General features: G+C 34.9%; 1 protein-coding gene across 2 annotated transcripts in view; it reads left to right on the top strand.

Annotated features, from left to right (window-relative positions):
- Positions 1-22,656, top strand: part of LOC140147697 (uncharacterized) — a 42,477-nt gene extending 19,821 nt beyond the window's left edge. Inside the window, exons 11-23 of one of the 2 annotated variants that reach the window (XM_072169467.1) lie at positions 2,267-2,339; positions 2,501-2,564; positions 3,241-3,351; positions 4,065-4,272; positions 4,813-4,944; positions 8,444-8,582; positions 9,690-9,769; positions 13,101-13,199; positions 15,476-15,628; positions 15,968-16,070; positions 16,328-16,531; positions 18,512-18,748; positions 20,170-22,656. In XM_072169467.1, coding sequence (XP_072025568.1) covers positions 2,267-2,339; positions 2,501-2,564; positions 3,241-3,351; positions 4,065-4,272; positions 4,813-4,944; positions 8,444-8,582; positions 9,690-9,769; positions 13,101-13,199; positions 15,476-15,628; positions 15,968-16,070; positions 16,328-16,531; positions 18,512-18,748; positions 20,170-20,219 — 1,653 coding nt within the window. In that variant the 3' untranslated portion in view covers positions 20,220-22,656. The remainder of the gene's footprint in view (positions 1-2,266; positions 2,340-2,500; positions 2,565-3,240; positions 3,352-4,064; positions 4,273-4,812; positions 4,945-8,443; positions 8,583-9,689; positions 9,770-13,100; positions 13,200-15,475; positions 15,629-15,967; positions 16,071-16,327; positions 16,532-18,511; positions 18,749-20,169) is intronic. The other variant, XM_072169473.1, reaches the window with a different exon arrangement.
- The last annotated feature ends 579 nt before the right edge of the window (positions 22,657-23,235 follow it).

Genomic DNA, 23,235 nt, shown 5'->3' with positions numbered 1-23,235 from the left:
CGCCACTGTCCAAACCCTTGTATTGAATAGAGACTGACCGATCAGATCAGCAGCTTCCGAATCGGCCCGATTTTTAGCTTATCGGTGGTGATCGGCATCGGCCGATCTTTCCTTCATCCGCCAATGTTAATGCACCGATCACCCAGTATCATTGTTGAAGCCTAACAAGACAAACAAGTATACATTTATTGGTAAATTTCTTCAAATTTTGATAATTAGTTAAATCAAGCGATATTTAGCGAAAGAACAAGCTTTGTAGGCTATGAAACCTATAATCATACCGTGATTCAGGCATGCAGCTCAGCTGAGATAATCAGTAAATTATTCCCTGCATGTATCATGTGTATCAGCCAGCGCGCGCAGCGTGTTTGTTGGTTTTGTTTGACTGAGCATGTACGATGTCATGCAGGTCCATCCAAAGTCAACATAAAACGATACTTGTGATTGGTTTGTTAAGCTTAACTGGATGTTCTTCGACCAATCCAAGAGCACGTTTTATGAGCGTGTGTTTTTACTAGACTGTGTACAAGTCCATTTTGGCTATCTATGTCATACATTAATGTTTGCATTGTTGTCAATTTTACTTTATAAACTTGACACAAGGCTATTTACGCACGTGGGAATCTCTGCATGTGCTCCGGGCTATTTGTATGAATGAATGTTTACTCATGCAGAGGTTTTTAATATTTGAGGATAACAAATTATTACAAATTTACAATGCCGCGAAATTGTGCAACCATGTGTAAAATTAGGCAGGCTAAGATCATGATACAACTAAGCAAAACTTGTCGCTGATCCCCGATGATTTTTGATCGATCAACCCCAATGGGAACAAACGGTCAAACAAATGAGCCGACCGTCATATTGGAATCACGCACTTTCGCGCTTATCCTGTTAAGGACGATTTCATCTCTTAATCTCCCAACACGTGAATTCTGTAAACAGCTTTGCACAACCAACCAATCACGAAGGGAATTCCTAGGTATTCCCTAGTACGTCATATGCATAAATTATTATAATGTTGATGGAGCTGAAGTGGTTAAAATCAGCTGTCGTATGGCACTCGTACCACTACTCGTGTTCGAGGGGACCTGTAAAAATATTTTTTGTCTGTTTTCAGTAAACTTCGGCCTTTACGTGAGTTCAAAATAATAATGAATTAATGTTTGAAATGTTAATTAAAAGCTGACAACTTAACAAGTATTTTACAATGTACTAAAAAAATAACGGACAAGACAAGAGAAGCAAGGTAAGCAAATGTTTTTATTAAAATTTCTCTTTATTTAAAACTTTTCTCACTGACGCGACGTCAACATGATAATAATAATGATTACGTATGTCCTGAGCATGCTGGGGTCGATATTAAATTTACATAGCGAGTCAACATTTTTGTGCTTGTCACAAATCGGAGAGAGCTACGTGCAGCGTGCCGATTTTGCTTGAACGTAAACACAATTTATCCGGGCAAATTATACACACAATATTAAATTGACGAACTCGAACATTAGGGGGGGGGGGAATGTAAATTGAACTTAACATAATCATCAGCTGAATCATGGCCGAATTAAATACTTTAATACGGGAGTGTTTTTTATGCTCAGTGCATACACAAATCATTGCGTACAACGGTACAAATACCCTTCAACGTAGGCCTACGGGTGACATTTACTCACGGTCCATTCAGCCATTGTTTACTGTTGGGGTATCGGTGATCGGTGATCAGATCGGCCGATCAAAAAGGGAATTGAGATAATGACCTCATTCAGATAATGACCTCATCGGTCAGACACTAGTATTGAATGACTATTTTTGTAATGATAGACTGTGTGGTAATTTAATGGAGCACATAATTGGATGTTCAATATTATGTGTTACAGAGTGATTACCTGAGAGGTTAGATTAGAAAATACAGATGTTTGTGTATCGCTCACATGGATGGCATAATAGTGTACCACAAAAATCTTTGGCCATGCCTCTGACAGACAAACTGTGGCATATAGTGGGACTGATTTACCATTATGCATATGGCTATTTGGAGTCTATACTCTCTATTAACTGTTTTGCATATTACATACAGCTTCAGCATTTTCTCACAGTATTGAGTGAAGCAGTAATTGTACTCCAGCAGTATTGAGTAACTTAGGCAGTTATTTTAAACTTTTATTACGTCATCTTCACTTTTTAAATAAAACTTTTTAAGTAAAACTCACTAGTCAATTAGATAATCATTTTGTAATTTTTATCTTTCTTGTTTTGTTCTTTGTAGCTTGAAACTCAAATCATTAATGCAACTACAGAATATGATAAGCTTATTGATACATGGACCAGAAGCAAGCGAGGTGAGAGAATATAGAAAAAAAAATACTGAAACATGTGTTATCCATATACCCACATAACAATAAATATTTTAAAAAATGGAAAAAAATCCATTGACCATTCCAAGATGTGTTGCATTTGAATTGTCAGTTGAACAACCTAGTAATTTGATTTATATTTTCAGAGTGTGATGAAGCTATGACCATAAGAGAAGAAGATGCCCAAAAGGTCAGCGAAGTGGACAAAGTGTAAGTGATGTGAACAAGTACAATTTGAAAACCAAAAAAAAAAAAAAAAAAACATGACAAAGACAGTAGTCGTTGACAAAGTATAATTGATGTAAACAAATACCATTTAAAACTATAGAGGTGACATTTTCAGTACAAATTTTTCATATGCTTCTAATAATGCATTTTATGGGCACATATTTATTCAAACACAATAAACTTTTTAGAATTAGCAGCAACAACTTCAATAACAGAACAGAACTGATTATTAAATAGGTGTAACCTGATTGATAGCATCATTCCCCATTTTAATTTATCAAGGCAGAGATTTTGGTGAATTGTAGTAACCATACCGGAAGTGTATTATCCTATGGGGCATGGGTATACACGTTTTTGCTTCTCATATCAAAAGCACTGGAGCACTACAACTCAACATTTGGATACGTATTGTTTTAATGGTACTCCTTAACGTAAGATAGAAAATAGAACGTAAAAATATTGGACAATGTTTTTTTTTATAAAATGCAAGGTGAACATTAGGAATGACTGCAATTTTAATGGTACTGTAACTGTAGAGCAGTAAGTTGTCTATATTGTCATGAGAATACAACTAGTTTTGTCCTGGAGTTTTGTACATGTATATGCTGAAACAAAATTGATCTGTCTTTTTGTTTTTGTTTTCTGTCTTTGTGAACAGCCTTCAAGACAAAAAGCGTGAACTCTCCAAAAAAGCTGGAGACACAGCTCGCATGAAGCAGGAGAATGATGAGATGGAGTATAGGATGAAGCAACTGGAGGAAAATCACCTGTAAGTGATGATGGATGTTGTTAATATTGATGATTGATAATTTGCAAGGACAATTAGTGGTTTGCTGAACAAGAATTACCTTACGATTCATAAAATATTTAGATTTTGGAATTTTTTGAAAAAGGTACAAATGTGCTAGTAAATAGTGCAAATTGCAAATATAAAAGCCACTTAATAAATAACAAAATCTGATATTCAACATGAAGATAGAATAATGAATCTAGGTAAGATGTTTTTCATAAAGTATAGGCTTGGTGAGGAATAAAGAAAATATTTAAAAACTGTACTAGCAAAACTGAGTATAGATAACTGATTTGGGGTATCATTATTTTGTGACTATGGACACTTCATGGTAAGTGTATATCATCTCAAACTTCAGAAAGGGTGGGTGCCTTTCCTGGACCTGGGCAGAATTAGCAGGCGAAGCACTGGCCACTTCTAACCAAACCAATCTATTGAAAATGTGTTAATGTTAACGCTAGAGTTCTAGGGACAATACTGATGCCAAAAAGTATGTTAGAGGACATTGTTAGAAAAAGGGAAAGACGAGAAAGGGTGAGAGGAGAGAAAAGCGGAACAGTAGGAACAAGGAACTGAGAGACATGGAATCAGCCAAGACAGATTAGATAGTAATAACCATGTTAATGCATCATATCATCATATGAGCAATAAATAAACAACATTTTTACCTTTATTCTCTTAATTACCTGCAGGATCACAGTTCAACTTCTAGAAAAATCAATAACCGACTTCCGAGACGCTCTCACAAAAGAAAGGAAAGAGCGGACAGAGCTGCAAGAAAAGCGTGATGCACTGACAAGAGAAATTGATAGTTTCAAGATGTCTTTCAGTAGATATATGAATGAACTGAACAGGAGAATTGATCAAGCTAAACAAGATCAGATTGATTTGACAAAAGAGGTGAGGGACTTGTAATCTTTTAAACAACCAATTTGCTAAGAGGTTTTTATTGAAAGTCTGGACACAGGACAGGCAGGACTGAGCCATGATTCCTCTGCATAATACCGGCACATAGCACATGCCCAAGGAAAGCAACATTGAGTAGCTTAAGATCAATACAGCATGCCATGCTCAAGCTTAGGCTTCATATGCATTAGGTTGACAAATCATGGCCTCAGTGCTTGTTCTTGAAGTATAACTGTATTTTTTAAAAGTGAATGTCAAAACATGTTATATTCACTTTAATTTGTTTAAATGTACATTGCTGTGCCTTGAGAATCTTCCTACCTTACAAATGATGATGGATAAAACAGTTATAAATTTTCTGTTAAAACAAGCTGATGGACTCATATCAAACAGCGTTTATAAGCCCCCCAAAAACGTAACAATTTTAGCTACTCTGTGTTTTAACATATCTTGAAACAATGGCATGCAAAACCAAATTACAAAGCAACTCTCCAGCAAACTATTCATGATATAACAATGCATCTCATATTGCAGGGAGGCAAGCTTAAGATTGACATCCGTTCAGATGATGCCAAAATCAAAGCTTTACGACAAGAGCAGAAAGAAGCTCAATTCAAATTTGATGAAATGAAAACTGGTCTGGAAACAAGGATAAATACATTACAGGTAAGCTTGTGTACTATTCGCCATAGAAGTGACGTAATAATCGGATTAACTACCATAGCAATAGATGAATACAATGTTATAATAGATCACCCTGCACTACAAGCAGATTGTGCTCTAACAGGTGCGAGTGATCAGCATAATATGCATATTCTATAGAATTACGATACATGTCTTTATCCCTGTTCTTTGACATTTATGGTTCAAAGCATAGGTACAGAGTGAATGTTGCAGTACAGGGCGATATAATCAAAATTGTATTCATCTATTGCTATGGTAGTTAATCCGATTAATTACGTCACTTCTATAGCGAATATGTTGCTCTATTATTGTGATAAGTGACCGATTAGAAACAATGACCCCATTTACACAGAGAGAAGTTGACTTCAATTGCGACATCAAATTCAGATTGCGACTAAGGATTAACATAAATTATTTTGTAACTGGGTGTTAATGCACAGTAGTCGACTTCAAAACAAATTGTGAATTAGACTTTTATGCCATCACTTGCTCATGCTTCAAATAACCATTATGAAGTCGACTTCTATACTTATGTGTTCGTTTGCACTGCAAAAGTCAAGTTTGAAGTTTGCTCCGGGTCATCATTTGAAGTCGACTTCTGAAGTCGAGTTCAAATTACGAAAACCCTGTTTACACACAAATGAAGTCGAGTTCAAAGTCGACTTCAGGCTCTGTGTAAACGGGGTCAATGTCAGATTACACCTTTTGTTTCCTGAAATATATATGACTTAAATTATACATGAATGATAAGTCAAATTTAAGAATATCATACCAAATACTGTAGTTTGTAATTGAATTAAAGGAAAAGAATATCGTCAGCCTGCTATGCTAATTGCCTAGTCTTTTTTGTAATTTTGAGAACAAAGTACAAAATATGGTTCAAACATGCATTTAAACATATTTATTCACCAATCTTTGCACAAGAACAGATGATAATGATACAAATGAAAGGGAATAATCCAAAATAATTAGGGTGATTATGCAACTGATGCATGCTTTAACCACATTTTGTTCTTTGTTCTCAAATTTACAAAAAATGACTTAGGCTAGTTGAGTAAACGGGGGCGGTAGTAAACGGGAGTGTTTAGTAAACGGGAGTAAACGGTGATGATAATCATGCTGTCTTGGTGTAGATTATTCATCCAGTAATAATCAGATGTTGATAATCATCACTCCTGTCATGTAAGAAGCTAAACTTTTAAAAGTGAATATCCAGATCTGTGATAATGTTGTATATACTCACTCAATCCCTCAGATTTATTTTGCAAATCTGTCACCCAATGACCCCTTTTTTTTTTTTTTTACACCCAATGACCCCCTTTTTTATTAGTAATTTACACCAAATCTGCAAATATTTTGGGCTTCGAGCGCATTGTGAACAAATTTAAGTTTCAAAAAGGCAATTTTTCACAAAACGTTGCCCAGAAAGTTATATTTTACGGTTAATGGCACTGAATTTTAGCGTTCTCACACATTTTCTTGGAGGCCCCCACTAAATGATCCCCTTTTTTAGCATAATCGCCTTCGATAGACCCTAGTGTCATACTCGGGTAGGGACAGGTACGTTACTTTCATATTCGAGTGCACCCCCTCCCCGGCGCACCATCCATCAGACACCCTCCCTCCGCGTATTGATAAGAAGCTTGTTTTGGACATCCGATAACAACTATTATAGTGTCAAAGTGGTGTGAAATAGCTTCAATTCGGTCTTTATTTTGAATTTTTTTTCAAATAGGGCCTACTCAGGGGCCACATCCCCTGGGTATTAAGAAGTGTCCGTTTTTGCTTCTGCTTCGGACAGCAGCTGTACACTTACGTTTTAAACGATGATAACAACATTAGTGTCAAAATGGTGCTTTAATTGAGCCTTTATTTTGATTTTTTTCAAAATACTCAGCCCCCCCTTGATACCCCCTGCGTATAAAGAAGTGTCCGTTTTGGCTTCTGTTTTGGACACCTGTACACTTTAAAGCAATGACAAAACAAAAATGGTCCCGAAATGGCTTCAATTAGGCCTAGGCCTTTATTTTGATCATGTGTTCAATTCTGAGTGGACACCACCCCCCTCCTCAGACCATCAGACAACCCTCTGCGGCGCGCGACCTATCTGCGGCGCGAGACCTATAAACCCAGACGCAGTATGTGTCATAGACTATGCCATAGTCGAATTTTATTAAAAATATGTTATTATTAGTCATGATGAACCCATTTCGTTGAACTCAAAATTATACTGATGTTTATTAAAATTAAAGTATTCAATAGTAAAATGGTCATAAAGAGTTAAAAATATCAGGCGATTAGTGACAATAAAAGTAATTGAATGCAACATTATCTTGCATAATTATAACGGCTCACTTTAATACTGAACAATTCTGATTTTGGAATCTACCAGTTTATTGATAGCGAACCCGAAATTTCGACTATGAACTTTGAATTGTAAGCAGAACTTTACCCCTGGACTTTGCTCTCTAAAACACACTGTCAAGCATACTTGTTTATCAGTCCATTAACCACAAATGCTGGCGCTGATGTTTGATGAGAGATTAACTTTCGCGTCAACACAAAAGCGCCGCTAATACCACAGACAGTTGTTTACGGTGTAGTTAATGGTATTGGCGCGGGCCCAGGCGATTTAAACCATAGCGAGGTAGGGGTGACCAATGGCAAGGCAGATCCATTTAAAGATGCATTACATCATCGCCATAATTTTAGTTAGGCCAGAAATTGGCCTAACTCTCCATAGAGTCCCGTGTTAAAAATCTTAACATAAAGGCAATGTCAGTAGTCCACTTGGGAAGCTAACAAACAGAGGGAGTAGGGTGACTGATCAGATGTGAAAATCTATCAATTGTGCACACATTAATTAAATCAGAGTTTTAAGCTTAAATACAATATCCAGAGTATGCACAATGGGCAAGTGGACTACGGGGTAGTCTATACGTGTCAGGGTGCGTGACTACGCCACTAATGTGGCGATGCATTTGACGCGCTTTTTGGTCATGACCTGAAGCGTAAGGTTATTGACCTCAACGGCCTAGCAACCGACCAATTTTTTTGTTATTTCCATAGTGATTGAATAGTTTTGCAAAAATGAGCGTCAGATGGTTTAATGGCAATATGTACCCGATCAATGTACGAATAAATCAGAGCTGAAAGTGAAATCATCTCTGAGTCTATTCGCGAACAAGATTTAGCGACTTCCTTTTATTTATATAGATGTGCGTAATCCCACACACCAGCTGCATCCTCATAAACTCTCTGTGGGGCATGTTGTCATGCTCGAGTGGCGTGAACGAGAACGTTCGTCACACTAAGTTAATTAAAACTTTTTGAGTGCATATAGTCCGTACTACATTATACTCACAGAATTCTGAAGTTTGTGAGCTCAAATAGTCGAGACTGAACATGTTTTTACCTATTTTGTGTATTGATATTATAAACCGAACATAATATTATCTTGATGATTTTAATTTACTTTCAGGATAATATTGTAACGCTAGAGAAGACTGTTGAAGTGAAGATGAAAGAGATCGAGGGGAAGACTCCAGATTTTGAAGCTCTGGAGAAACTCTACATACAAAGAATGGAAGAATATGAGAGAACTAAGAAAGAGATTGTCAGTAAGTTTTATTATATAGGAATATATCTTTTCCGTTCTTTACAATTATATAGACCGTATTTTCTCTAATTAACTCCCCCGGTCATGTATCATTTTTGAGGGGATGTTCAATTTTCAACTGGCCTAGTTGATGCAATCTGATTCTGATGATTTACCAGTGGCAGCGAAATTACAGCGCTTTGAATTCTCATAAAAATGGAATTTATTATCTATTTATCTGGTTTATGTGTATCTTGTTTAGTGGGTAGAAAACAGGTCACTTTGAATCAAACTCCAATAGCTGCTAGGTGTTAAATGTGTATAATAATTAACCTCCTAACTCTAATAGCTGCTAGGTGTTAAATGTGTACAATATATATTTAACATCGAGCAGCTATTAGAGTTAGGAGGTTTTGACAGAACAGCGATGAAATTTAGTATCTACAAATGAACAAAATAGCAGATTTTTTAAATTTTTTTTATTAAGAGGCAAATATCTTGAATGTTTTGGAATCAGTCTGCTGTTTCGAGTAAAAGACAGTATCTGCTAGTTCTGGGCTGTTCCATTTAAAACACACACTACCCGTGTGGAGTTGGAAAATATCTTCCACAAGGGGAGTATGAATTTCAAATGGAATGAACACACTAGGCAGCTACATTTGAATTTCATACACCTACTGGGAAAGACCCAACCTGAATCTTCCACAGAGGGAGGGTACATTTTCAAATGGAGGTGCCTAATGTGTTCATTCCATTTGAAATTCACACTGCATTTTTACATATATATTATGGTGCATTGCAAGCCTGGATGAAAATGTACACATATGTGATGCACTTGTCGGCTGCTACATGCGTCTCTTTTTACAAAATAGCTAGTAATAAATACCAGACTCATCGCAAGTGGAGGTCACTTCAAATCATTCCCAATTCACATGGTTTAAGAATGTTCTCTGTATTCCTAAACCTTGTGACTTAGGGATGATCTTAAGTGACCTCCACTTGAGATGAGTCTGGTACTAGTATTTATTTCTATGTAAAAAGAGAAACATGTGGCAGCCAACAAGTGCATCGTTTTGATTTGGATGTACACATATTTTACACATCTTGTGTCATTTTGTTCTTTCTTCAGAGTTGAAAAATCAGAAGTCAAGTCTCATAGATCAGAGTCAGATAACAAAGAAGGAAATTGTCAAACTCACTAATCCAACTGTAAGTATGCAGAGAAAAGAACTTTTATATAGATGCATTTGTAGGCTTGTAGATTAATTTATTCAATACCGTAGCCTCTCAAAAACATGAGTCCAGTTGCATAGTTTATGAGTTAAATTTTAGAAGTTATTCAAACATTTTTGCTTCACAAATCTACAAAGACACAAATTAACATTGTAATTTTGATTAACTATTTTTGCCTGTAGCATGTTTTTATAGCTATATAAAATAAAGTTGATGTTCAACTTAACAAAAGTATCAAATTTTGCATAAACAGTACATCTTAGACATGTATATGAATGATTATTGGTTTAGTATGAAGAAGTATTCACTTTGCATGCAATAACAACAAGTCAAAGAACAAGTGCCTGTAGGATTCAAAATGTTATTAGATAGAGGTAAACTACTTTATCGTGCTTTATGTGAGTGGTATCTATAGTAATGCAAGTAGCAAAAAGGTATGTACAGGAAGGTATGCTGAGCATGTTGTTATACCTGATTTTAGTATCATGTTAACCATCTATAGTATCCATATAATAGTGTTGCAATTTGCAAAAAAAAACCCGATTATTTGATGCATAGAGGGTGTGTTGAGAATGATGTTACACCTAATTTTAGAAAGGTTACAAAGAAGCAGTTACAATGTATTTCCTAACTCCACTAAACATATTATGTGACACAGTCAGGCAAGATGAGTCATTTATCCCTTAAAACGACTTTGAGATACCGTTGCAAGGAATTCACTAGGGAAAACTTAAACCCTACTCAGTTGAAAGAAGTGTTAAACTTCTTTTATTTTTCATTAGGCTAAAAAAAATTGTTATGTCTCAAAGCCCATGGCCGTTTCAAAAACGAATGCGGAATGAGGTTTTTTTAAACTAAATTTTGAATTAAGATGTCATTTTCAAGTGTTCAAAAGTACACAGAATAAAATTGTGGTTGATTTACACAATTGAAGTACAAATATCAATTGTTTTATACCTAAACAATTCAAGTTTCGAATCAAGTAACTTTTCGGCAAAAAACTATCTAAAAAAAAAATGAATTTACCGTTTCAGCTGAAACAAACAATGTGACATAACAATTTTTTTAGCCTTATTGTATGCAACATTAAGATATTTGTATCTAAGGAACTGTTAGTCCAATTTCAACTTAAACAGAAACAATGTGTTATGCAACAAACAACTTGTTTAGCTTACAAGACATGTGTCACATACTGTTTGCTTGTCCTCGTCGGACCAAACCCTATGCTAATGCTTAAGTTTTTTACTGTACTGAAGAATACTTAATTTTGGAAATTCCAGAAATTGTTTTTTTCTTTCTTATTCTTTCAGAATTTTTGACATCCTAAAATTTTTCTAAACAAATTTGTGTCATTTCTAATCTGTTTCAAAACTTTGTAAGCTAAGCCAAAAATACATGTTTTAGCTATGATGTTTTCAACAACAAAAAATGTAAAAAGAAAAAAAATATCAGATCGACCAACATCTTCTTGGCCATATTGAGCATCAGTGATTCACTAAATTTAGTTGGCAATGTACATAATGCATGGCTAAGCTTTGTTAACTACTCTTGGTATCATAGAACTTAAAGATATTAAAAATAGGGGTTTTCCAGTTACAGTTGATGGATTCAATAGATGCTTTGTAAATGCTACTACATTGCAAGCTGCTATTTTAAATACCTGTTCATCACATTGACTACAGTTTTTATTTTGATTATTTTGAAAAACTAATGACTAATTAATTTCAAACCAGTTTATTTGCTATGACAATGCATAAAACTGTTGCTTTGCTTTATTAGTTGTTATTTATATGATATTGGATGGCTTTGAGTGTGATATGAGAAACATAAAAATAAGCCATCCAATATTATTATTATTATTATATAATATGAAACCTTTTCTATGCTTTTTGAGTGCCGGCATATCAAAATAAACATGTTGGAAATAACCAGTCGTTTGGTGCAATCATTTTCATCATGTTTGCCAGCGGTACAAAAAAACAAACTGCATAACTCAATCAATTACGCCTGCTTTGGTTTCTCCAAAGCACATGTATACCGAGAAATGCTTTGAGTTGCGCGTGCCAGTGCAAATGTGCTCACCCGTTCAGTATCAGAATATCTTGCATGATATTACTGTGTAGTATTAAAAATTTGGCTAAAAGCTTCATATTATATAATAATATCTTTTTCTGCATGCTTACATTAACCATATTGCAATATGAATGACTCATTGAATCAAGCAGCATAGAAGCAGAGTATTTGCAGTTAAGAGCACAGAATTACCTCCCAGTAGACTAGCTACTATATCAGAGTCATCGTCTACATTGTCTACTTATATGGGGAGTATGATCAATATCAAACATGCATGCATAGAGCCATATATATATCTTTAGTCAGTAGAATCTATTACATTCATGGGGTGGACTTCACTAAAGGTTACAACGCATCGTAAGTCCATCAAATTATCATAAGTCGTCCAAATCCATTGTAACTCTAACATAATGATCCTATTGGTGGCATTTTGGCACAGCGGTCTAAGACTTCAACTTGCGTGGTAGCACAAGGGTGTGGGTTCAAATCCCCATGTTGTCGACATGTTGTGTACTTAGGCAAGGCTCTTCACCCCTATTGACTCTCCCCACCCTGGTGTACAAATGGATACTGGCATTATTTAATGTCAGGAAGGTGGAGGAGGCTTAGTGATCACCTGCTGCAACATTATATGGAGGAGTCTGGCCCAAGTCACTTCGAAAAAATAATGGGCACTCTGACCTGTTAACACAGGTTTGTCCCCTTTACTTTTTTTACTTTACTGGAAGAGTTATGATGGATTTGATGGAAACTTATGATGGGATTTAGGACTTAAGATGTAGTATACATATGGGGAGTATTAAACATACATATTATATTCATGTAGCCACAATACCAATAGATTTCATTTCATCTTCATTGATATCTCAAAGGAGCATTTCAAGATTTTTGGGCATTTTTTTCTTCTTAATTTAAGTTGATGCACGTAGTGTTCTGCATGCTACCAGCAAACTTGCAATGCATACAGGAAACGCTGTCAACTAACATGGTTGTATAATTATAAAGCAGTCACTAGAATTGTAGCTTCTGCATATGACAAAACAATCTTGAAATGCTCTTTTAAATGTGGGATCATAGTTTCATACCAGAAATAAACTAAAAGTGTACTGTACAAGCTAAAATGCATTTCCATTCTTTGTACACTTTAAGACTTTTATCAATTGAATTCCATGTTCTTATCTCACTCTTTATGCATGCTTTCTTTAACTTCATCATGACTTAATATGGAGAACAGAAAGTCAACAAGAAGCCAAAAACCAACAAAGGAATAGTTGCCCAAGGAACAGCTTTGGCACCCTCTCCTACACCTAGCCCTAGTCCAGTATCGCATCAGGTTTATACAGTTTTCTTTTTGCACAATCACATCCCTATATGACAACAAGAAGCATATATTTAATTTGTTAGCTTGTTGCAAGCTCTTCGTGAGCTTATTGCAACTTCCCAATATACTTGTTATAAATAACTGGATGCTTACAAGCTTGTGCCAGCTTATTTGTGAATGTGTATATACAAGCTTGCAGTGAGCTTATTTGTGTGTGTCAAGTTTAGACGTTCTATGATTAATATTGTCAGATTACACAGATTACGTAATTGTCGGAATGCAGTGTTGAAAATCAAAGCCAGATATGTACTACTCATAATCCCATCCTGCTATCATATGCTTTATAGTAAAACACCCATATACCAATACCCCTCCCTCATGCAGTGTCTTGTCTTGTTCTGACATGCCTATTTTGACATATGTTACAGCTGGGGGAAGTTCTAGTCTTTTACCACACCTTTACTTTTGACTTCATAACTTACATAATAAAGCACAAGTGTTACGATAATGTACAGCTTTTCTCAGTGACTTGTATTATGTCACAAAAAAAATATTGCAAATGACAGGGATTCATAAACTGTTTATGCTCATAGATGTTTTTTTCCAATTAAATAAATGAGTCAATTTCATGAAAATTTCATGCTGCAAAGACAAAGGTTCTCTCCAAATCACAAAAAGTTCTTGCTGTGGACATATTGTGCTTACAGTAATTAGTCTTGTTACGCTCGCTCATACTTTAAACTGCATTTGCTGTGTTACTCTATGCCAAATTGCTGGTGATCAAATGGTCCAGTGGTCCAAAGCAATAGTTTTAGAACAAATGTGTACATTTGAGACTGAATTAAAAATACTAGTTTTCATCTAACAATTAACTTCCCACAGCATGTGATTGGTTAGTAACATCTAAAAGGAATATTAATTCATCTCATGCATTCATCAGAGAAAATTAATTGCAGAAAATGAGGACAAATTATGTACTTTTACAAAGCAAGAAGCAACTTTTCTAGGCATTGACATTGTGCCAGCAGGGAAAAAAGTTTTCCATTACTAAGACCTCACTTTGGATATAGTCTGTATGTTTGAGGGTTAACTAAAGGGAACGCTGTTTTACCGCTGCGTTTCAAAATTTCTATCGTCATGACAAATCATAAACAAATCGTTTCTGAGTTTGATAAACAGGTGAAATAAGACGCAAACTAACGTTTTTAATGCAGTCTTCAAATTGTTTTATTTCTTATCTATCACCATCTGCACTTCCATGTAACCAGCACTGGTCGTATGACTCTTTCAAATTAGCTAGTTCTCTCTCCCATCACAGTTAATGTAACATTAATAGCTGTAACATTAGTTTTTGTGTGTATAAACTAACTACTAATGCTAACTCCTGTATGATGTTGATTTTTCTGACCTAATATGTCTTGTTTTATATTGTACAAGTTGTAGTGCTGTGAAGATGTGTAACATATTCATTTTCATTCTGTAAATCTCAAATTTGTTGAGTGACCAAGCTGGTGTACAAGGATTTTTTTAATAATACAGTGAGTTTTTCATTGCAACAATTTTTTTGCTATTTTCTTGTTCTTCATATAGATTTTTTCCTCAAAAGAAACATTTTTGCGCGTTTATAATTTTGCCTAAACTGAGAAGAGGGCAAAAATTAATGTTGCGCAATTTGAACTGTAACACATTTCTTTATCTGAAAATACTTGTTAGTAATGTGTAATAGTGATACACATCCCAAAATGAAAGCAGCAAACTCACTCACTTGAACAGCAAGTAATGTTTATATGCAGAGACTCCCAGTGCAAAAGATACAGTGGTAAGTTTGAATGATAATAATGCCTTTGAGATGTTTCTAATGATGACCCACTTTTTCCAGCAAAGTCACTTCAGTCCACTTACATGTCTGCAAAATGTACCTCCCAGCTTGGTCATCAATAACATTTTGAAAAACTATCAAGAGAGTTCACCCTGCATAACCTAACCCTTGAACTGTACCTATATTTGATTCTCAGACGCAACATGTACATTTGAAAACAACAAATGCACCCCACAAGCTTACGACATTGTTAACTACGCACAAGTAAAAAAAACAAAAAACAAATCACGCTACACAATCTTGCTACTAAGCAGCCAGTTGCTAAGTTGGCTCTTCAGCGTAGTATGTACACACATTGACACAATGCTATGCACGTACAGTGTCGTACACCTGTTTCTGAGAATTAAATATACCAGCAATAATATTATACTGTATATTAACTGGAAATCCATTTATTTGCCACAAACAGGTGTTAATGCAACAAGAGTTGAGAAGTAAGAGAAAGAAAGCTTTGGGTAAGATGAGAGAACAAACCAAAGAACTGACTGAGATTGAAGAGAAAATATATCATGCTGGTAGAAAACTCAGGTCTGTCATTGAAGAAAATGAGAAATTCAAATTGGTAAGTGACCTATCTCTCATACTACTCTATTTATTTCTATGCTTTGACATTGTAAGGTATTGTGTAGGCCCGGCTTCATGAAGTTGACAAAATAGCAGGATGACAAAGAACATAATTCTAAACAGACTGGAATTTTTAGAGAGGAGATGCAGACAAAAAGAGGAGTAGAGACTGAAAGGAAACAGATATTGGAAGTTAGTTTTATTTAAAAAATTATCTAATATGTGACTGCTGATTAGTAATACTAAATGTTTGTATTGGAAAGAATGTTGAAAATTACCCATAACACAGAAAAGAAACAGAGTTCTAACATTTTATAAATTTGTGAATGTATTTCAGAGCATAGATAGAATGAATGAAGAAACTGAAGCATTGAAAGCACAGAAGATATTGAACGCCAGGCTACAGGAAGCACTGAAGAATGAATTACTGGCTCAGAGAGGTAAATATGATAACTTCTTGATTTAAAATCTATTTGCTGATTTACCTATTTGAATATTTTCCAGGTCTGGGGCAAAATGTATCATAAAGAAAATTCTCCACATGATTTTATGTTAAAGAAAAACTCCACAAGTTTCAATTTGCACATATTGCTCCTTATTCAAGTACCAAAGTAAGTTCCTTATTGAATTAGCTAACTTAAGTGTATAAAATGAAACTGATAATTGTTGTTATGGATTTGATGTTATATCATGACAGGTCAACTGAAATCTGGCTGGGTAGAAGACCGTAAAATGCAAGACACCAATGCAGACAGAGATCGTCTGGTCCTTGAAGACATCACTGAAATCATGACAAGAACAGAGGAAAGGGAAGCCAAGGTGTCTGATATCACAGAGAAATTGAGCGAGGAGTTGGTGTTACTGACAGCATTCTTAGAAAATGTGGCACATAGAAAACATGGTGAGAGAATTGGAAGAATGTAGCATGTTATCAAGCAGATTGAATTAGATGTTAGGCAAAAGAAATGTTCAGTTTTCCTACTGTTGTTTTCCGGCTTGTATTGTAATGTGGGTGTGATCCCCAGCTATACGATATCAAGGCTCTGACCTGCACCTGAACAAAGATATTGGCATATGTGTACAATAATGCACTTGTTGGCTGCTACATGTGTACATAATAGCTAGTAATAAATATCAGACCAATCTTAAGTAGAGGTCACTTCAAATCATCCCCAAGTCACATGGTTTAAGAAAACAGAGAACATTCCTTAACCATAGTGCCAGCGGGACTTCCCTGTTTTAAGTGACCTCCACTTGAGATGAGTCTGGTATTTATTCCTAGCTATTATGTAAAAAGTGACACATGTAGCAGCTGACAAGTGCATCATTTTGATATGATGTACACATGTGGGATTGGTGCCCATCATAGGGCTGGATAGCTCAGATGGTAGATCATAATGGGCTATTCCAGTTGAAGTCCATACACCCCTATGGAAGGCATGATCTTAATCTTCCACACAGGGAGTGTGAATTTCAAATATAGTTACATGGCTGGCTGGCTGGCTCTATTTAAAATCTATACCCCCTGTGTGAGAGATTAAGGTCACATCTTTCATAGATGTGTATGGATTTTAAATGGAACAGCCCAATTGTAATTATAATTGTTCTCTCTCTCTCTACACAGAAATATATTCATTTTGTTTGATCACAGCACAGATGAAATTAAAGCAGGATGAAGAAATTTCTGAAGTTGCTTTCTCTAGTTTAAGTGGGCTTCCCATTCTACTTAGCTGTTCTGTTATGTCTCATCTCTCTTTCATTTCTCTCTCAATCTCTCCTTCCTTTGCTCTATCTCATGTCTCATTTTGCTCCATCTATCATCAGGAGATTTTTTCAATAATCCTCATCAAAAAAGTTATTATTACAAATAAATGTCTTTGTGTGTGCATAACAAATTGAAGACAAGAACCTATAGAAAATATATATATATATATGTGAGATGGTATATATTGAAATGAGACACTTTTGGGCAGGATCGTAAATGGAGTAATAGCAAAAAAAAACTGCCCAGGGGGGATATTTTCATAATTTAGGTTTGTTGCAAATTTGTGATGTTAATGATGTTTAAAATATTGTCTGATAGTTTCAGACCGGAATATAACTGGCATCTTGTATTTTTGGAAACATTTCTTAAAACAATTCGTACTCTCAACATTGTCAATAATATTTTTAAAGGCTGATATCTCAATTTCCAATTTTATAATACCATAACGTACGAACTCAATATCTTCGCTTGGGAATGTCCGATTTCATTGGGGAAAACAGCGTTGTGGAGTAAAATATCTCTATATTTAAGATATGTAAAATACTCAAAATATCTTAATAGTAGCCTTTATTGTATTTTATTGTATTTTATGTATACTGTTAAGGTGGTGCTGCACCCCTGGCCGATTTTGTGCTTATTTTTGCGTTTTTCTCCAAATTTGTTGAGAGGAATGCAAGGATGGTCACAGGTTTGTCAGGGGGTGTGGTGCCACCTTAAATCAATAAAGGTGTACTGGAATTCATATTAATTTCATGACCCCATTTATTTGCTCGTCTCGGCCCGGTGGTGAATACTGTATTGTATTATATTGTATTGTACTATATTTCTCCTCAGAAACTTGTCTGTATATATTGTATATTCTTATTGTATATTTTTTTTGTGCTTGTATTATGATTATTATTGTACTGTTTTTATTTGCAACGCATGAAATGATTTAAATAAAAGCCCGATTTCAGGCATGAAATACAAAAAAAAAAAAAAATACTCAAAATTGATAGCCTGCCCAAAAGTGTCTCGTTTGGTAAGCCACATCACATATTATGAGAATCAATGTTAGTAAATTCATTGTGTTTTGTCCTGCTCAAATCAATTTGATGTATTCATTCTCCTACACAGAACCAGGCACTTCCAGCAGACCAAGTACCACCGCCAGCAGTCTCCGTCCCCCTACCATCCTTCAAGATTACTTAGAATCAAGAACAATGCTGAACACTCAGGAGTCACGTGCAGAGGCTATATCGAGAGTGAGGAGCAAGATGTTTGAGAAGAAAGAAGATGAAGAACTGGTAGAGGAGGGGGATGAGGAGGCAGAGAAAGAATCATTTGCTGATACAGCAGAGAGTGAGCTAAGATGTGAGTATTACTGTTATTACGACTTATAAATATTCATGAGCAAATTCATGCCACTTCATTGGTCAATCACAAATGACATCATCTATTTCACCATGTGATAGTATACAAATATTGAATGTTTATGAGTACAATGGTAAGAATATTTCTCCTCTTACTACAGTTTGTCAACTCTGAAGTACAAAGTGACAACTCGCACGTATACAGCGGGAAAACAGTGCGCAGTGCTGCGTCTCTGCTGCAGGTACGCGTGCCTTCAAAGTCGGCACTTTGTACTTCAGAGCATTCTGGCTGTATGCATTATTTGTATATCGATTACAATGGTAAGAATATTTTCATGAAGGGAAAAATGGACTGTTCCATTCAACAAGGCCCTATTTCTCCTCTTACTACATAATTATCTTGGACATGTAGTTGATGATACCATTATACTTATTTGTAATATATCGTAAATACATTGTAAATACTGTATGATATTTTGTAAATATTGTGTATCGTAATATATTTTGTTGCTTTAACATGTACATACAATGAGGGCCTGCTTGAAAAGCAGTGCCTGTCACTGAAGCAGTATAACCCTCAATAAAGAAAGAATAAATAAATAAATTTATTTATTTATTTGATAAATTAATGTGGCTGTAAAGAATAGTAATCAAGCTTTAAAATACAAACTTAATTTGTACTATACATGCTTTGAAGATGTGATACTACTTGGTTTTCTGCCCCCCCCCCCCAAAAAAAGAAGTTCCTGGTTTGATATATGTTTGAGTAAATTGAAAATTGTTCCTAGTCAGGTGGACAAAATTTGGAGAAAAAAGTCCTTGTTTGTGACAGAGTCCCGATTGGTGACAGAAACATTTATGTAGGGGTGTGTGGGCGGGAGGGTGTGTGTAGGTGGGGGGGGGTGTAAACACCATCAATTGGAGACATGCACATAGGAAAACAATGTGTTGTATTGGAGACACATGAACCAAGGTCGTCTGGGCTTACTAGATGTATCGATAGATTACAAATAGTATAAAAGCACATTATATTTCATAATCAATAATCTGCAGTTGAGGATGATGGTTCCAATAATTTTATTGTGATAAGACAAATCAATCTTAAACCTGTATGCCCGTAATAGGATAGTATTATGCAAAGTGTGTGTCATTGCCCATGGTTGCCGGTGATTACACATGGGGAAGCTGTCTTGTTGAATGTTTAGGCTAATGCAAACCTGCAACTTAGTGTATTTAGCAAAAAGCAACAAACCCACGTTGTAAAGGGATCTTTCAATGAATCTAAAGACTTCTGACATACATAATACGCATCTGTGAATTTGGGCCCTGGTGTCTGGAAATATCTCAATGATATTCCAAGCTAACATTCTGTAAGTGTATAATGTTTATTTTTGTGTTTAATTTTTATTATTATTATTTCAGGGGCAGACCCAGTGGATGACACACCAGCAGCACAAGCTCAGGCAAGCTGATAAGGAATAGTGGAACAGACGACTTTCCACACAGTTAAAACTGTGTGGAATTAATCATAGCTTATATTTGAATTGTTTTGAATACCGTAGATACTCGTCTACAAGCATATAGAGTGCTTTTGATGAAAGCTAAATTAATCAAGATGTCATTCATCAACAAAATTATACTATTATGGAGTTTGAGCAACTTAATTACCAATACAAACAAATACTATTGTAAGACCATTCTATTGTATTGCAATATTTTCCGATGTCTCGTATTAATTGAGCTTTCATCAAAAAAACTATATACTTGTAGACGAGGTTTTACGGTAGTTGATAATGGTAGAGATTGATATGAGAAATAACAATGCAATGATTTCTGATTCAAGTCAAGTATCTTCTTGTGTTAAACAAATGACTCTCAACTGAAACACAATTAAGTAAATTGTGGACAAAAAATGAAAGTAAATATTGTACTAAGATAAATGATAGTGGTATACCATATTTATGTAAGAACTGACATAGCAACCATTCATTATTATCATGTTTTCGCATCGACTGTGACCTTTAGTCCCTGACATTGCCCTTATGAACTCACATCCTCCTGTTGTGACCTGCTCTTACAAAATGTGCATCAAGTTGACAAAATAAGTTTGAAATTGTGCAGGTTTTGAATCTTTATATTATTAAGCTTTAAAGCATACACACATGTTAGGATTACTCCTTGCATTGGTTTTCAAAAATAAAATATTTCCTTCAGGATATTTTGTTCTTTTTTAGCCAATGTTGAATGTTGATTTATTTTGCAATTTGAGGGGAAATGGGCCAAAAACGTGTTTTCTTACAATTGCAGTCACCAAAAATCAAAGACTTGTTCCAAATCTAAGTACTCAAAATCTTGAGTATAGCCTTAGAGTTTGCTCATAATTTTAATATAATATAATATCCTATTTTAATTTTGATAATTGATTATAAAAGAGATTCGAAAATGTGTTTTTCAATTATGGGAATGCATAAACTAAAAATTAGTCTTCGGGCTGGTTGTTATAGCATACATAAAACACCATAAAAATGCATGTTTTTGGCCCTTATTTCCAAAAATTGACCCAGTATTCCAATGTGCTTTTCATTACCTTAGCTATGTTTCATTTGGCAAAACAGGATAATATTTGTTTAATCCAAAATAGTGCTGTATTAATTGTTCTGGAATTGGGAGTACATGCTCACATAATAATGGAAAATAGAAATAACACCTGGGATTGGTGGTATTAATGAGAAGCACTTTGATATGGGGTGGAGGCTTCTTTACTGAATATTCAATTGTTTCAACATAAATGGTCTGCAATATCTATAGAAGAGAGAGCAAGTCTTGTGCCATAATCTGACCTTTTCAAGGCGATACCGGGGGCGATACCAGCTAATGAAATTGAATACCTGAGTGGAAGAAGGGCCCAACTCCATCAAAACTGTTTTTGAGATATTAAGAAAAAAACTTAATATTTGGAAAAGTTTTATAGACAGAATGTTTTCATCTTCAGGGGACCTTTAATACATGAACATACAATATTACATACATTCGAAATTATATATAATGTTTCCATGGCAACGGTTGGAGTTGGGCCCTTCTTCCACTAATATACTTGCAAGTGCCAGTTCCGTAAGCAGATGTGTTATAAATAGCTACAGAAATTAGGTAATTATCCATTAATTGTACAAGACAAGTAGAAGTATGTAATATGTTAACAAGAACGTTTATCATAGTGAAAAGCAGATGTCATGAATGAACAAAATTCCTCTTTAATCCAATATTTGTGGAAGAAGGGCCCAACTCCATGGAGTTGGGCCTTTCTTCCATGAAAACCATGATTAGGTTTACGTGGAAGACTATTTAGAGAGTGAATTTTGGCTCATCTTTCACACACAAGGAAGAACAGTCTGCTGGCAATAAAATGCTGGGTCTAACTCATTTTTGTAAAAGATTGGAGTTGGGCCCTTCTTCCACTCAGGTATTCAATTATGTAAGTGTGCAAAAAACACGAAAATGGTAAGAAATGTGAAAAAGTAACAAATTATCAACATAGTTCATGTCTTCTTCATGGATATTTTATTATTTATGAATATGCATGTACACTTGATCTTATTAGAATAGAGAACAATCTTATTCCTCATATAAATTCTCATGAAAGGATGTAGTTAATCAAGACAATTGAACACTCCATTCTTTAGGTTTTACTATAAAAAGTACATTTATGTATTTATAGTGATTTAAAGTTGTTAACTACGTGTAGTTTTATGTGAAATACCAAACAAATTGGAAACGCTACTTATCATAACAAAATGTGAAATGTCCGTCCATATCAAGATGTATTATGTAAATAGTAAAAATTATATTTATATTATGTCTATTGTACAAGATGTAAATACTCATTTATTATTATTATTATTATTATTATTATTAATATTAAATTTTAAAAGAAAAGTCAACATACTTATAATGAAGTTTTTCATTGCTCCTGTCTACATAACCTGGTTTTAGTATTTGTGACATGATCTGGGCCATGGAGGCCAAAGGTGGTAAATTTGAAATTGAGATTATGGCAAAAATATGGAGTAAAAAACAATAAAATACATAAGAAAATAGACATTTTAGAACCAAGTATGGTAGGCCTTTGGTGTTTTCATTTTGATAGCCTAATGTTTGCATAAGGTAATAATAATAATAACTCAATTTTCAAAAATACCTCCAACCTCCATGGACCAGACCGTGTCACATTTTGCTCTTACTGTAAAAGTGGAAAATATTAAAGCCATAATGTATGATTTCTATCATATTTAAATTTTATTATTCTTTACTCAAAATGCTGAAATAATATTAGTAATAACTGTCAGGAAAAGTTTGTCCAATTAAAGCTGAAATAACAAGGTAAAGTGAAAGAAACCCCATTGGATATGTTGAATATGACATTATGTCAAAATTGCTGTGTTGACCTGACAAACACAACGCATTTGGCTGATTCTATGTAGGTTTAAGTTG

This window comes from Amphiura filiformis, chromosome 1 (assembly GCF_039555335.1).
Source record: "Amphiura filiformis chromosome 1, Afil_fr2py, whole genome shotgun sequence".
Classification (NCBI taxonomy): Eukaryota; Metazoa; Echinodermata; class Ophiuroidea; order Amphilepidida; family Amphiuridae; genus Amphiura; species Amphiura filiformis.
This window is presented reverse-complemented; position numbering and strand designations above follow the sequence as displayed.